At 45.3% G+C, this 15774-nt stretch overlaps 1 protein-coding gene across 3 annotated transcripts in view; it reads left to right on the top strand.

Moving 5' to 3' along the window:
• ARHGAP44 (Rho GTPase activating protein 44) overlaps positions 1–15774 on the top strand; it is a 203132-nt gene that overhangs the window by 156642 nt on the left and 30716 nt on the right. For all 3 annotated transcript variants that reach the window (XM_064378288.1, XM_064378286.1, XM_064378287.1), the window contains exons 11-16: positions 2534–2645; positions 3049–3130; positions 7045–7125; positions 10710–10823; positions 11495–11586; positions 13249–13429. In XM_064378288.1, coding sequence (XP_064234358.1) covers positions 2534–2645; positions 3049–3130; positions 7045–7125; positions 10710–10823; positions 11495–11586; positions 13249–13429 — 662 coding nt within the window. The remainder of the gene's footprint in view (positions 1–2533; positions 2646–3048; positions 3131–7044; positions 7126–10709; positions 10824–11494; positions 11587–13248; positions 13430–15774) is intronic.

The following is a 15774-nucleotide window of genomic DNA, read 5'->3' as shown; positions in this document are numbered from 1 at the left end:
CGAGACCAACCAGGCCAACATACTGAAATCCTGTCTCTACTAAAAATACAAAAAGCAGCCATACGTGGTGGTGCATGCCTGTAATCCCAGCTACTCGGGAGGCTGAGGTAGGAGAATGGCTTGAACTCTGGAAGCAGAGGCTGTAGTGAGCTGAGATCACACCACTGCACTCCAGCCTGGGTAATAGAGCGAGACTCTGTCTCAAAAAATATATATTTTATTATACCCAAAAAGTAACAATAACTTATTAGTACCATGAAATATCGAATCAACATAAACTGGTTCTTGAAGAGCAGCCCCTTAGACATCTACCAGCTCCCGGCTCTGTTTTTTCTGGGCTGTTCCATCTCTCACCAGACCTCACTCTCTCACTTGCATTTTTCCCTGTTTTATGTCAGCTCTTTACCTTTAATAACAAATAGGTTCAAATTTCCCCAGCCTAAAAAAAAATTCTGTCTTTTCAACCCAGCCACAGCCTCATATTTCTTCCTAGTCTCTTTGGTTTTGCTTTTTAAGCTGCCCAATTTCCTAAAATAGCTCTCAACGTTTGCAGCTCCTGCATCTTTTCCACCACCTACAGATCTGCCTGTGGTGTTGCTTCACCCCTGCCACTGGGCTAAAACTGCCCTCCGTGGTCCCCAGGGACCCCCAGATTGCCAAATCTGATGACTTACTGCCAGCCTCCTTGGCCACAGCACTGCCTGGTGTTACTCATATAACCATCTTCGACACTTCTAGCTCCCTTGGCCCCCTGTCCCTTCTGGCCTCTGACCACAGGAGCATTACGGTTCTCTGTTCAGCACCATAGTCCCCTCTGACCTCTGAGGGTTCTCTGTTCAGGATTCCTCCAGTGGAAGGGCTTCACTCATGCTCACTGCCGTCCTTCAACATTTCCATGCAAACTTTCCTGTAACACCCCTAAAACTGGACTCCTTAGCTAATATAACAATCCCCTCCTCCTCCTCGTTTTTATGCATCTCTCAGACGCAAACATCTAAAGCCTTGTCTTTGACAACTCTTATTTCCTTCTCTTTGGCCTTGTCTGTCACCAAATCCTATTGGCTCTTCTTGCCTGGCAAGGGCATGGTTTTATGAAGACCTGGGCAACTCCTTCCTTGTATTCTGCGGCTTGCTGTCTTTGTCATGGCACCTTACTGATACACTCATCCAAACACATTCATGTAGCTTCCTCACATATATGCCCAAAGAGCTTTGCACATCTGTTTATCTGCTGTACCCTATATTGAGAAGGGGGTTAGTGATCCTCGCAAGGCAGAAGCTCAATATTCCAATGTAGGAACACTTTTTCTAAAGGGAATTGGAAGTCTATATGGCCATAAAAGATTAAAGGAGCAAGGTCTATTCTGTCTGCTTGTTTATCAGCCTGTGGGTTGCATCACAGAATGCACGGAGCTCAGGTGAAACGCAAACTGATAGGTCTTTAACGCATGTGTAACTTACCTGTGACGTGGAGGTTTCTTTCCAACCCTGACCTGCATTCATCTTCTCCTCCACACAGCCCTCTCCTCCTCTTCTCTTTCTTTTCATAGCTCTCTTTCACTCTCTGAGGTGGAGTGGTTCACATGGAAGAAGTGGCAATGATTTGAAAATAACTCTTGAGAATGGAATGCAGAAGAATGTAAGGAGGCTATCTCAAAAACCACCCCACCCAGCCTGCTCTTCCCCTGAAGGCATAGACTATTTGATTCTAAAATTACAGGCTGGGCACTGTGGCTCATGCCTGTAATCCTAGCACTTCAGGAGGCTGAGAGGTCAGGAGTTCAAGACTAGCCTGGCCAACCTGGTGAAACCGCACGTCTACTAAAAATACAAAAAATGAGCTGGGTGTGGTGGCAGGCGCCTCCACAGCTACTTGGGAGGCTGAGGCATGAGAATCACTTGAACCCAGGAGGTGGAGGCTGCAGTTAACCAAGATCATGCCACTAAACAAAAACAAAAAGTATAGCCCTGGTGCCTCCCAACACACACACACACACACACACACACACACACACACGTACGCGCACACACACATGCACACATGCACACACACATGCGCGCGCACACACACATGCACACATACATGCACACACACCCTATAGTTCTTCTCACATTCAACTTACCAGACTGACCAGGTCTTAGCCAAATTCTGCTCCAAGATGTATCTATCTGACATATACAAGAATAAGATGTCTAAGTGCCCAAGCTTCATTTACCCAGTAAATAGTTACTGAGCCAGTGCAATGAGCTATCCCTGCATGAGGCTGTAGAGACACAACAGTGGGTGAAGCTAGTTCCTGCTCTGAAGTTGCTTATGTGCAAAGAGGGTGACACTGAGAAAGCATCAACATGTTTGACGAGTGTATCAGTAAGGCTGCTATAACAGTTGCTGAATACATGAGAGATTTGGAAATAGTGTTGGGAAAATGCATCTAAGAGGTTTTGGAGAAGAGAAGCGGGTGGATGTGGGGTCTGTGCGCTTTGCTATTGCACCTTGGAGTTGCTGTGCGCTGACCGTCTGTCCTGTTGGTAGGGACTCTTCCGCGTAGCCCCCTCTGCCTCCAAGCTGAAGAAGCTGAAAGCTGCCCTGGACTGCTGTGTGGTGGATGTGCAGGAGTACTCGGCAGACCCCCATGCGATTGCAGGTGGGCACCCACAGCCTCTCGGCGCTCCTGTGTGCCATAGAGGCTCACAGGGAAGGGGTGGATGGGAGGCTGTGTGGCTACAAGTCCAGGACACTCCAGCCAGTGGCTGTCTGACACACTTCAGATGTGTCCAGTCAGCGCCCAGTTTCAGGGCTGATTGCTCTGGCCCCTTGAAGGAAGGCCTCCCAGTGTGCCAAGGGAAGATGAGGTAATGGTGGGAAGTAAGAGGGGCCAGGTCCCCTGTCAGAGCCTCATACCCATTTCTGTAGGAAGCCACCATTTGCTGCTGACATGGTGGTCAGTAGGCCCATCCCCGATGGAACCCACATGGGCAGTGCTAGCTGGTGGGTCTTGTCTCTGCCACATCATAATGGCTCATGACTAATATTTTATTCACGCCTAGGAGCTTTGAAATCTTACCTCCGAGAGTTGCCAGAACCTCTTATGACCTTTGAACTCTATGACGAGTGGATCCAGGCTTCCAAGTGAGTACCCCTTGTTCTGGAATGTCCTGTGAGTTACAGTTTATTTGGAATTATGTGCTAAAATTATAGAAGCATGTGACCTGTGATCTTGCAACCCCGTTTCTTGATCTCTGTCATGAAGGAGTGCTTGTATGTTTGCCCAAGGAGGCAGGTCCCAGGGGTGACATTATCTGAGATAGCAGAAGCCTAGAAGTTTCTAAAGGTTCATTGGAGAAGGGGGTTGGGAAGTGGCTAAATAAACTGTGGATGTCTGTACCATGGCACACTCTGGAGCAACTAAAAAAATATGTAGAGCCGGGCACGGTGGCTCACGCCTGTAATACCAGCACTTTGGGAGGCCGAGGCGGGTAGATCACCTGAGGTCCGGAGTTTGAGACCAACCTGGCCAACGTGGTGAAACCCCATCTCTACTAAACATACAAAAATTAGTCGGGCATGGTGGTGCACGCCAGTAATCCCAGCTACTCGGGAGACTGAGGCAGGTGAGTCGCTTGAACTTGTGAGGCGGAGGTTTCGGTGAGCTGAGATCACGCCGTTGGCACTCCAGCCTGAGCAACAAGAGTGAAACTGTGTCAAAAAAAAAAAAAATAGGTAGAGTTATTCACGCTAGCATGAACAGATATGAAAGCAAGTTAACAAGGACTCCTGTAACATTCTATTGTTATAAAAAGGAAAATAATCGCTCAGCACACTGAATAGAATTTTAAGAGGACCTGTGTTTGTGTCTAAGTGCATAAAAGAAAGTTCTGGAAGGGCTTACATAGGCTGATAGCAGTGATTCCTTCTGTAGGACAAGGGCGTGGGTGCAGGGTCTTTACCCTCATCTGTAATAGCTGAATATATTTTAACAATAAGTAATGACCAACTTAAAGGGAGGTCATATGTCATGACGTGGGCAGTGGCCTCCGTCTCCCCTCCTGAAGGTGCACCCAAGGGAGAGGCCACAGCCTGAAGCCAGGCCTAGGGCTGTAGCAGTGTGTTGTGAAGAATATGGCTGCACACAGCAGGCAAAGCCACTAGCCCTAACACGTGCTCTGGGTCCTACATGTGGTTTTTATTTATTTATTTATTTATTTTGAGTCCTGGCTTATTTCCTCAGTGATGCATGCATTAGGATGGCATTGTGTGTTCTTTTGAGCCTTGGTAAGAGCTGTCTTAAGTAAATAGTATTGTTTGGAGGAATGTACTTTTACTGAGCTAATGGACCTGCGTAGTGAGGAACTAAACAACACCAGTGTGGGAGAATTGGTACCAGCACAAGGATGGTGGAGATGAGGGTAGAGACAGTCCAGGAAGGAGACGAAGGAGAGAGAAGAATATTTCCTAAGAACAGGACTAGAGTGAATAACCACCTTAGCTAGGGGCCTGTGAAAGGAGATGATGTCTAGAGATTTCTAGTCATGGGATTTTGTTGTAATGAGCAACATCACCTGTCAGAAGCAACAGTGATTCCACTGTGTCTGATGCTGCGCCTTCGACTTTTTGAAGAACTAGGCCTGGAAGAGACCCACCTGACCTGGAAAGGACACCAGGCTCTAAAGTGTAGAGTCAGAAAAAGCCAGACTCCAAGTTGCGTGATGCTATTTTGATTCCAAAGTAGAATGGAGATTATGCATTGTAAGAGGCTGGCTGAATATAGGATCCTCTTTTATCTCATTGTGAAAAGGGGATGCTGGGTTTCATGATATTAATAATCACAAGTGTTGCCACTTATTGAGTGCTTATTGGAGACTTGACATTGTTTTAAGCTCGTTACATGTTTTTAACTCATGTAATTTTGACAAGAACCCTATGAAGTGGGGTGTGCTGTTTCTCCCATTTTACATTAGAGGAATTTGAGGTGTTGAACAGGTATGTAACTACAGGTTACCTGCTGGCTAATAAATGGTAGAATGGGAACGTGAATCCAAGGAGTACAGTTTCAGGGCCTCTACACTTAACCACAGCACTTTTTGCCTCTCTAGGACAAGAATGTGGTCCTAGGGATGAAGCCAAGTGAGGACATATCCTTTGATGGAAACTGTCACTCTTATTCATTGGATATATAAGTGATCTTGGTGACACAAAGTTAGATAAAGGCAGGATAACTCAGTGTTTCAGGATCTATCCAGAGATACTCCAGTTCCCACTTCATTTGCAAATGTGGGTCTCCATTAAGAAATAGGAATGATTCCATTTGACCCAGCAATCCCATTACTGGGTATATATCCAAAGGATTATAAATCGTTCTACTATAAGGACACATGCACACGAATGTTCATTGCAGCACAGTTTACAATAGCAAAGACCTGGAACCAACCCAAATGCCCATGGATGATAGACTGGACAGGGAAAATGTGGCACATATACACCATGGAATATTATGCAGCCATCAAAAACGATGAGTTCGCATCCTTTGTAGGGACATGGATGAACCTGGAAACCATCATTCTCAGCAAACTGACACAAGAACACAAAATCAAACACCGCATGTTCTCACTCATAGGCAGGTGTTGAACAATGAGAACACATGGACACAGGGAGGGGAACATCACACATTGGGGTCTGTTGGGGGGAAACAGGGGAGGGACAGCGGGGGGTGAGGAGTTGGGGAGAGATAGCATGGGGAGAAATGTCACATATAGGTGAAGAGGAGGAAGGTAGCAAATCACACTGCCACGTATGCACCTATGCAACAATCTTGCATGTTCTTCACATGTACCCCAAAACCTAAAATGCAATAAAAAAATAAAATAAAATAAAATAGAAAAAAAATCCATAACAAATGATCAAACAAAATCACAGTCTCTCCATTCAATTCTGTTTACTCTTTAACTGTTTGTACAACTACTCAACTCTGTAGTTGCATTACCAAAATAATTGCAGACAATATACAAACGAATGGGCATGGCTGTGTTCCAACAAAACTTTACTAAAAACAGGTGGCCAGCCTGCAAGCTGCAGTTTGTTAACCTCTGCTCTATTCCAATACTATAAATATTTAAATAAAAACAATTCAGTTTTCCAAAAAAAAAAAAAAAAAAAAGAAATAGGAATGATCCAGGTGACTCAAAGAGGTCAGTGTCTTTGAACCAGGGGAAAACAAGAGCCTATTTCTGCCACTGGATAACATGTTTGTAGGACACACGGTTGCCTCATCTAAACCGAGTAATTTTGCCTAGAACAGTGGTTTCCAACCCTCTGCATGCATCAGCATGGCCTGGGAAGCTTTTTAAAGATATTAATGCCTGAACCTTTTTTTCCGGAGATTTTGATCGAATTGGTCTGGGTTCTGTGATTCAAAGCTCCCAAGGCTATAGGGTTGATAACCTGTGAACCTCTGATGAAGCTGAGTTTCACCAGAGGTCGACACTAACCTTAACACGGCATTGCACTTCAGGCCAACTCAGCAGGACACAGACAGATCTGCCATAGGATGGTACATCCGGGAGTTGCAGAAGGAGGCAGGGAAGCAAGGGCTGAAGTTAGGGATTACCAGGACAGTGCAGGATAGGCTGAAACTTGAAAAGGACTCATCATTGCAAGCCACTTACGTGATCTGTTTCCATGCTAGAGTCCTGCAGAATATAGGCTCAGAATAGCCCAGAGGCCGAGCTCCCTGACTGGTATCCTGGGTCTTCCTGCAGCCCCATAACCCTGCCACACCAGAGCGGGTCTCTGGCCTCTGGCACATATTCACTTGGGGCCTCTGATGTGTGCAGAGGAAGCATTCTTATATAGCACAGGACAAGACAGAAGGAGAACACAGAGAGGTAAATAATAATAACCAAATTGTTTAATACTAGCTTGCTGATATGGTCAGTTGCAATGGTTGGTTCTTTGGTATCAAATATTACAGTGATTGGTTAATATGTTTTCCAATGAGACTTTATTGATTTGTACTCAACCAATGACTTTTCCTATCAATTTCCCAGTATCCAGGAGCAAGACAAGAAGCTTCAGGCTCTATGGAACGCTTGTGAAAAGTTGCCCAAGGCCAATCACAACAACATCCGGTAAGTGGATACTGTAGACGCATGGCTTGGGCTTACAGCTCCCCAGCTAAAAGTCATGGTGATCACCATGCACAGCATCTTATAATGTCCAAGGTATTATTAACACGCATGGTCTCTCTTAAACCCCAAACCACCCTGTGAGGTAAGGCAGGGATAATTATTGCCATTTTGCAGATAAGGAAATGAACTCAAATAAGTGAACCATTAGCTAATTCCATTAAAGGAGCGAAGATTAATGCAAGCCATCTTAAGATAGTGGGGATTTATGGTAAAGACAGATGTTCATGGGCACCTGGGAGAAGCTGACCTACGTGGGAGGTGGGGGAAGCAGAAGTGTCCTTGAGCAAGTCCACAAGAAGGAGAGGCAAGGGAGAGTATTTCCAGCGTGCCACCGTTCCCGTGTTCCACGTCTGCCTCTCGCTTTTCTTGCTACTGTCTGCGCTTCTGTTTCCTGCGTGCTGCAGATCCTTCTCTGCACCGGCTCCCGCTGCTTCACACTCCGCTTCTTTACTGCGTTGTCTTGCCAGCGCCTGTCCCGGCCCTGCCACCTTTCCTCCCAGCTTCTTAGGATGCAGATTTTCAGCATCAGCACCTCCTGCCATCTGCCTGATTATTTCTGTTTTTGTGCTAAAAATCCCCAGAATGATGGGAGGGCAGTTCCTCAAACAATTAAACACAGAATTACTGTAGGATCTAGCAGTTCCACTTCTGGGCATGTACCCACCAGAATCAAAAGCAGGGACTCACTCTCTGCACACTCGTATTCATAGCAGCAGTATTCACAGTAGGTAAAAGATGGAAAATCAGATGTCCCTCTACAGATAAATGGATAAATGAAATGTGGTATGTTCATTTAATGGATGCCATTCTCATTCCTGTCATCCCGTGGATGAACCTTGAGGACACTATGCTATGTGAAAGAAGCAAAACACAAAGGACAGATGCAATATATGATTCCACTTATGTGATGTACTGGGAGTGGTCGAACTCAGAGAGAAACAAAATGGGGTGGTGGTTGCCAGGGGTTAAGGATGGTTGCCAGGGGCTTAGGGGTGGTTGCCAGGGGCTAGGGATGGTTGCCAGGGGCTTAGGGGTGGTTGCCAGGGGCTAGGGATGGTTGCCAGGGGCTTAGGGGTGGTTGCCAGGGGCTAGGGATGGTTGCCAGGGGCTTAGGGGTGGTTGCCAGGGGCTAGGGATGGTTGCCAGGGGCTTAGGGGTGGTTGCCAGGGGCTAAGGATGGTTGCCAGGGGCTTAGGGGTGGTTGTCAGGGGTTGGGGATGGTTGCCAGGGGCTTAGGGGTGGGAGATTATTGTTTTTGTTTTGTTTTTCTTGAGACAGTCTCACTCTGTCTCCCAGGCTGGAGTCCAGTGGTGTGATCTCAGCTCACTGCAACCTCCACGTCCTGGGTTCGAGTGATTCTCCTGCCTCAGCCTCCTGAGTAGCTGGGACTACTATTTTTTTTTTTTTTTTTAGTAGAGACCGGATTTCACCATGTTGGCCAGGCTGGTCTCAAACTCCTGGCCTCAGGTGATCCACCCGCCTTGGCCTCCCAAAGTGCTGGGTGAGCCACCGTGCCTGGCCAAGATTGTTGTTTAATGTGGACAAAGTTTAGCTAGGGAAGATGAAAACATTCTGGAAACGGATGGTGGTGATAGTTGCCTAACACTGTGAATGTACTTAATGCCATCGAATTGTATACCTAAAAATGGTTAAAGTAGTAAATTGTATGTAGATTACAAATAAAATCCCAGGAGTGGGACTCAGATGGGTTCAACTCATGGCACGTTGCTGACCATCGCCCTAGGCCACTGCCCAGCCCATGGGTTGGCCTAAGCTCTCAGCTTAGCTCCCACATACTGATCCAGACCTGTGTGGCCTCTTGGAGGGTAAGGCATGGCCAGGAGAGGCTGTGGGTGGAATTGTCATGGTGACAGCTAAGTGACTACATGCTAGGACATGAGTCTGCTGGACTTTCTACTGGGCTGATGAAGGTGAGCAGAAAATCCCAAATGAGTAGCTCCACCATGATCCAAGCAAAATGGGGTGAGGACCACAGCCTGTTGTAACTAAGAGGCCAGGAGAAAACATGTGCCCTGGGGTGTCCCAGGTCCTCTTGTCAGGGCCTGGCAGATTTTTAGTGTGGTTTGCCAGAGCTATTTTTTAAAATTTGCACATAGCTTCTTCATTGTATTTGTTTTATTTTTATATAGCTACTTTGCTGGCTCTTTTTGTGAAATAACTTCATTAAGCTATAATTTACAAACCATTGAACTTTTTTAACATGTACAATTTAGTAGTTTTTAGTGTGTGCATATAGTTTTGCAACTATTACTAGTGTCTAATTTTAGATCATTTCCCTTACCTCAAAAAAGAAATCCCCTTCCCATTAGCTGTCACTCCTTATTTTCCCCAACCATGCCCCTAAGCAACCACTAATGTACTTTCTGGCGCCATAGATTTGCCTATTCTAGGCATTTCATAGAAATGGAATAATATAATACGTGGCCTTTTGTGTCTGGCTTCTTTCACTTAGGATAATGTTTTCAGATTTATCCATGTTGGAGGATGTGTCAATACTTCATTCCTTTTTATGGCTGAATAATATTTCATTGTATAGACATACCACATGTAATTTATCTGTTCATCCCTTTATGGGTATTTGGGTAATTTCTACCTTTTGGCTATTATTAATAATTATGATTCCATGAACATTCATGTACAAGTTTGTGTGTGGGCAGCTTCCTTGGGGTATTATCCCTAGGAGTGGAATTGCTGGGTCATATACTAAGTCTATGTTGGACTTTTTCTTTATTGGATCTTTCCAGAGCACCCAACTGAGGGTAACTCCAGGAAACACCACCCCTAGCATGTAGATGTTCCTGCCAGTAGTACTTAGACATACTGTTTATCACTTCTACATGTAGGGAAAATGGCAGGTAATGGGGTTTGTAAAAAGCAAGGCGGGATGGGCGTGGTGGCTTAAGCCTATAATCCCAGCACTTTGGGAGGCTGAAGTAGGTGGATCACAAGGTCAGGAGATCAAGACCATCCTGGCCAACATGATGAAACCCCGTCTTCACTAAAAATACAAAAATTAGCCGGGCGTGGTGGTACGCATCTGTAGTCCCAGCTACTTGGGAGGCTGAGGCAGGAGAATCATGTGAACCAGGGAGTTGAAGGTTGCCAAGATTGCGCCACCGCACTCCGGCTTGTTGGCAGAGGGAGACTCCTTCTCAAAACAACAACAACAACAACAACAACAACAACAACAACAACAACAAAAAAAGCGAAGTGCTTCAAGTCATTGTATACTGAGTCAGAAGGAAAGATGGAGACTTCCCGGCCAGTATTAGTTGAAGCAGATGTTCACACCTGACCCAGTGAGATCTGAGCCTGTCTGTTTTTGGAAAGAGAATGCAGAATTTCCATTTCCTGACACATGATGCATCTTCATTACATTGCAGGATGCATGGATCTCCTAGTCAGTGAGATATGTGACATTAGGGAAATTTCTCTCCAGTCCCCGGGGGAACATGGCTGTTATTGAGCCCTGGTTAAGCCTGGCCCTTCTAATTTCTTTTTAGATACTTGATTAAATTTTTATCCAAGCTGTCAGAATATCAAGATGTAAACAAGATGACTCCCAGTAACATGGCGATTGTTTTAGGACCCAACCTCCTATGGCCACAAGCAGAAGGGTGAGTACAGAGTGGAGGAGCCATGTGGGTGAGCAGGTGGGACTGCAGGGCCTGGGCAGGGTGGGCAGGCCCGCTGGGGCCCCAGCTAAGCACCTGCCTCTTGTATTTTCCAAACCCTATTTCTCTTTTGGCCTGGTCCTTTTTTAGGCTGAGGAGGAGGCACAAATTCTGCACATCTTTCTTTCTGTTGATGGTCCCAGAGCTACGGGTCTGAAATAAGGGTCTTCTCTGAGCTACTTAAGTCAGCATTGGGATGGGGGAAAAGGGCATAGGACATGGTGGCACAGGCCAGGCAAGCTCTGTGTCCTAAATATCAGAGGACACATCCCAGTGTTGGGATTCAGAGGGATAGAGGGCTGTCTCCAGAGACAGCAGAATTGGAAAGAGGATGAGAATCACAGGGATGGGACGGAGGAGAATCACATCTCATGTTAAAAGTGGCTTTGTAGGTATTGTTCATGGGCCCTGGGGTTATCCCCATTGTGCAGATGGAAAAAGAGAAGCTCAGAAAGGTGAAGTGTCCCTCCCAAGAGAAAGCCTGCTCTCAAACCTCCACCTGCAGGGTTCCAGTCCAGCGCCCCTTCCTGCACTCTGCGGCCAGAGGACCATGGGCCTCAAAGCCTGCCTTAGCTGGTAACTTCACCCTGTCTGTCTCTGCTCTCTACTTACAGGAACATTACAGAGATGATGACCACCGTGTCGTTGCAAATTGTTGGGATCATTGAACCTATCATCCAGCATGCAGACTGGTTCTTCCCTGGGGGTACGTGACAGCACCTAGCTGGAGGGGCAGGAGGCAGGGAACGGGAATATCACTGCGAGTCCTGAGCCTTCGAAGCCAAGTACCACTGCCCACGGGTGTTGTTTTTTTTTTTATTTCCCTATAAACACACATACATGCACACGCACACACACACGCACACACACACACACAAAGGCATCCACATATCAGGGTAGCATCAGCTTCCTATTCTGTATTCTCAATTTCAAGGGACACTCTGGCCTGAAAGTGTCCACTGTACGTACTACCATGTCCATGGATTTTACTGGTCTAATATCCATACTATGTTTTCTTCAAATCTACAAATCTTGGAATGCTGGTGCAGGAAGGAAAGAGAGATCCTCTGCTCTAAATCGTTCACTTTATAGATGCAGAGGGAGACTGAGTCCTGATATGGATGGGGACTTTTATTCAGGACTAACAGATCATCTGGGTGCCTTATCCCTGTACTAGGTTGTGCCTTTGAGTTGTCCCTCAGCTTGCGAAGGTGGAGCTCAATCTCAAAGGCAATGAGATTCTTTTTTTTTTTTTAATGCCTACTTCAAAATTAGGCTCTCAAGGCAGCTTCCTAAGAGGAAGTTTCAGAGATGTTCTGAGCCACAGAAGCCTCATTCCATAAGTAGATGACTCTCAATGGTGACAGCTTTGAAGAGACAGCAGTTGTTACATTAAATTTGGCATCTGCTTAAAAAAATAATAATTGGTACTGTACCTTATATTTGATAGACATTAAGGGAATGCTTTTGGCTGTGCCACAACAGCTGTTAAGGCATGTGAGGATAATATATTAGTAATTCTATGCTCTGCCCATTAGAGGTAATCAATTAATGCTGTTCTAACATTGAAGAAGTTTGTCTTTCTTTTGCTTCATGTGTTTTAAGGTCTGAACTGCTGACTCCCTAAGAGTTGTGTTGATAACACAGAGTTGGGAATCAAGATAAAGAAATAAAGGAGATAGAAGTCAAGGCAGTAATCCTATAGGTTCTGTGGCTGAGCTAATTCATTACCACTGCAGGCAGATAGAATTGTGCAGAGCTAATTTATTCTTATTGACTAGGAAAGGATGGGATGAGTACTTCTGTGTATCTCTTTGACAGCCAAAAAACAACTTCGATGAAATCTCTTACTATTTCTAATATCTTGAATTGATTCTCTGTGGTTTTCCAGAAAGGCAGTAACATCATCTATAAATATGAATATTGCCTCTTATTTTATTTTCTTGACTAATTCCATTGGCTAGCATTTCTCAAATGGTGTTAAGTAATGGTAGTGATAGTGGGCATTGCCTTTTTTTCTGATTTGATTAGGACAGCTGTGTGCTTTTAATCTTAAGCACAAGGTTTTAGAAAGATGATTTCGTATATTTCAGAAAGTATCTGTTTCTGTTTTTACTAAGTTTTTTTTTTTAGTCACAAATTGACATTGCTTTATTAAATGCCTATCTAGGTGATCACATGTGTTCCCCTTTTTGGCCTACTAATGTGATGCATTATATTAATAAGGTGAATTAATATGTGGAACCACGGTATGAAATTTTCTAGGGATGAAATACGAGGGATTGGGTGACTGTACTCATCGCTCCCCAGCCCAGGAAGGGTGTGAGAGACCAAGTGTTCACGTGCACCAATCCTTTCTTCCCCACAGAGATAGAATTCAACATTACTGGCAATTATGGGAGTCCAGTACATGTGAACCATAATGCCAACTACAGCTCAATGCCCTCCCCAGACATGGACCCCGCTGACCGGCGCCAGCCCGAGCAGGCCCGCCGGCCCCTCAGTGTCGCCACGGATAATATGATGCTGGAGTTTTACAAAAAGGATGGGTATGAACTGGTGTCTCTTTCTCAGCACTGGGAATTGGGGTAGGTGGTGGAGTGGGTGGGTGAGATGTAACAAAAGCAGAATTACGGGAAGGCTGCACCGACTCCTCTCAGCAGTTTAGGTGACTCGTAGCAACTGAGCTATCTCTGGGATGAGTTTCTTTGACTTGCCTCCCTTTAGATCAGAGGTCAGTGTAGCCTTCTTAGCTGACGCAGTTGTGATCAGTATTAATTAGTTCTCTTCAAAAGGAAGAAAAGGTAGTCACTGGCCGGGCGCAGTGGCTCATGCCTGTAATCCTAGCCCTTTGGGAAGCTGAGTCGGGCGAGTCACTGGAGAGTTCGAGACCAGCCTGACCAACATGGAGAAACCCTGTCTCTACTAAAAATACAAAAATTAGCCAGGCATGGTGGCACATGCCTGTAATCCCAGCTACTTGGGAGTCTGAAGCAGGAGATTGCTCGAGTCCGGGAGGTAGAGGTTGCAGTGAGCCCAGATTGCACCATTGCACTCCAGCCTGGACAACAGGAGCGAAACTCTGTCATTAAAAAAAAGAAAAGAAAAAAGGTAGTCATTGAGGGGAATTTAAAAAGAAATACATACACAGTTTATTTGGAATCAGAATGTATATATGTAGATCAGTTCCCAAATTTGTAATGGCTTTACTTTGATTATAAATAAGCTCATTTGCATTCTGGCACAAACAATACCTTCAATGTACAGTTGAACATTCCCCGCTTCAGCCTAAAACTTGAAACAGCCTGAGTGCAAAATCTTTCTAGATTTTTAAGATGTTTTCCTATCTTTTATTATTAACATCCATAACTACTTTAATGCAACTATTAAGAGGCTTGTAAGTACGTTCAACTTAATTTGCATAGGAACAACCCTGTGCACACTCATGTTAAATTAGTTTATATAATATTGAACTACATAATGATTCCCATAGCAAGTAAGATGGGCATAAACAGGTTTCATAACAAGCACAGCTGACTCACGGTGAGCACCAGCTCAGCCATGGCAACCAGAGGACGTGGACTAACGAATGAGCGTGTTCAGCAAGCTGCAGGCACCCACGAATCCCTCTTACAGAAGGAGGGGGTTGTGTTGGTTGGTCAGGCAAGTTTGTTCAGTAAACTTTGGTTAGAAATTAAAAATTACAGCCAGGCGCAGTGGCTCACACCTGTAATCCCAGCACTTTGGGAGGCTGAGGCTGGTGAATCTCAAGGTCAGGAGTTCAAGACCAGCCTGACCAAGATGGTGAAACTCCATCTCTACTAAAAATACATAAATTAGCCAGGTGTGGTGGCGGGCACCTGTAATCCCAGCTACTTGAGAGGTTGTGGCAGAGAATTGCTTGAACCTGGGAGGCAGATTGTAGTGAGCTGAGATTGCACCACTGCACTCCAGCCTGGGTGACAGAGTGAGACTCCATCTCCAAAAAAAAAAAAAAATTACTACAATAAAATAAAATTTAGCAGCTGCTCACTTAGGATAGATGAGAGCATAAAGCATTGAATGGGAGTATCGGAAATGGAGACAACAGGAAGTAAGGTGGCTAGAACCTTCCCCCTTCCTGACAGACCACCGTGCAGCCAGAAAGATGTGCTCGAAAGGACCATGACCTAAAGAGCGCAGGAGGGAAGGCTGAAAATCCTAGAACTGTTAGAGGTGTGTGAATCTTACTTTTCACCCCGCTTCTTTCTGAATGGGAGTTGGTACTGGAGAACTAAAGTTGGCAGAGGAGACTGCGGCTTGTTTCCTGGGATGATGGTAAAGCCTTCACAATGGCCAGTATCTCTTCTTTGTTACCTCACCGGTCAGAGGCTATTTGTATGTGGCAGATGGGAATTGTTTGTGTGTACTATGCTGGTATTTATTGTTCTCCACTTAATGGAGAAAGAAAAAAAATGGAAATTATTAGAAATTCAAAGGAGTAGAAACCAGGCACAGTGGCTCACGCCTGTAATCCCAGCAGTTTGGGAGGCCGAGGTGGGCGGATCACCTGAGGTCAGGAGTTCAAGACCAGCCTGGCCAACATGGCGAAACCCCATCTCTACTAAAAAAAAAATACAAAAAAAATTTAGCTGGGCCTGGTGGCTGTCACCTGTCACCTGTAATTGCAGCTAAGGCAAGAGAATCACTTGAACCCAGGAGTCGGAGGTTGCAGTGAGCCAAGATTGTGCCATTGCACTCCAGCCTGGGCAACAGATCGGGACTCTGTCTCACAAAAAAAAAAAAAGAAAAGAAAAAAAAAAGAAATTCAAATTAGTAGGAAAAAAATTCTTTTTTGTTTCGTTTTGTTTTGTTTTAATATAGAGGCTTGCTCCATCACCCAGGCTGGCATGGA

The sequence above is a fragment of the Aotus nancymaae genome, unplaced genomic scaffold (assembly GCF_030222135.1).
Source record: "Aotus nancymaae isolate 86718 unplaced genomic scaffold, 86718_ANA_hifiasm-v0.15.2.pri h1tg000018l, whole genome shotgun sequence".
NCBI lineage: Eukaryota > Metazoa > Chordata > Mammalia > Primates > Aotidae > Aotus > Aotus nancymaae.
This window is presented reverse-complemented; position numbering and strand designations above follow the sequence as displayed.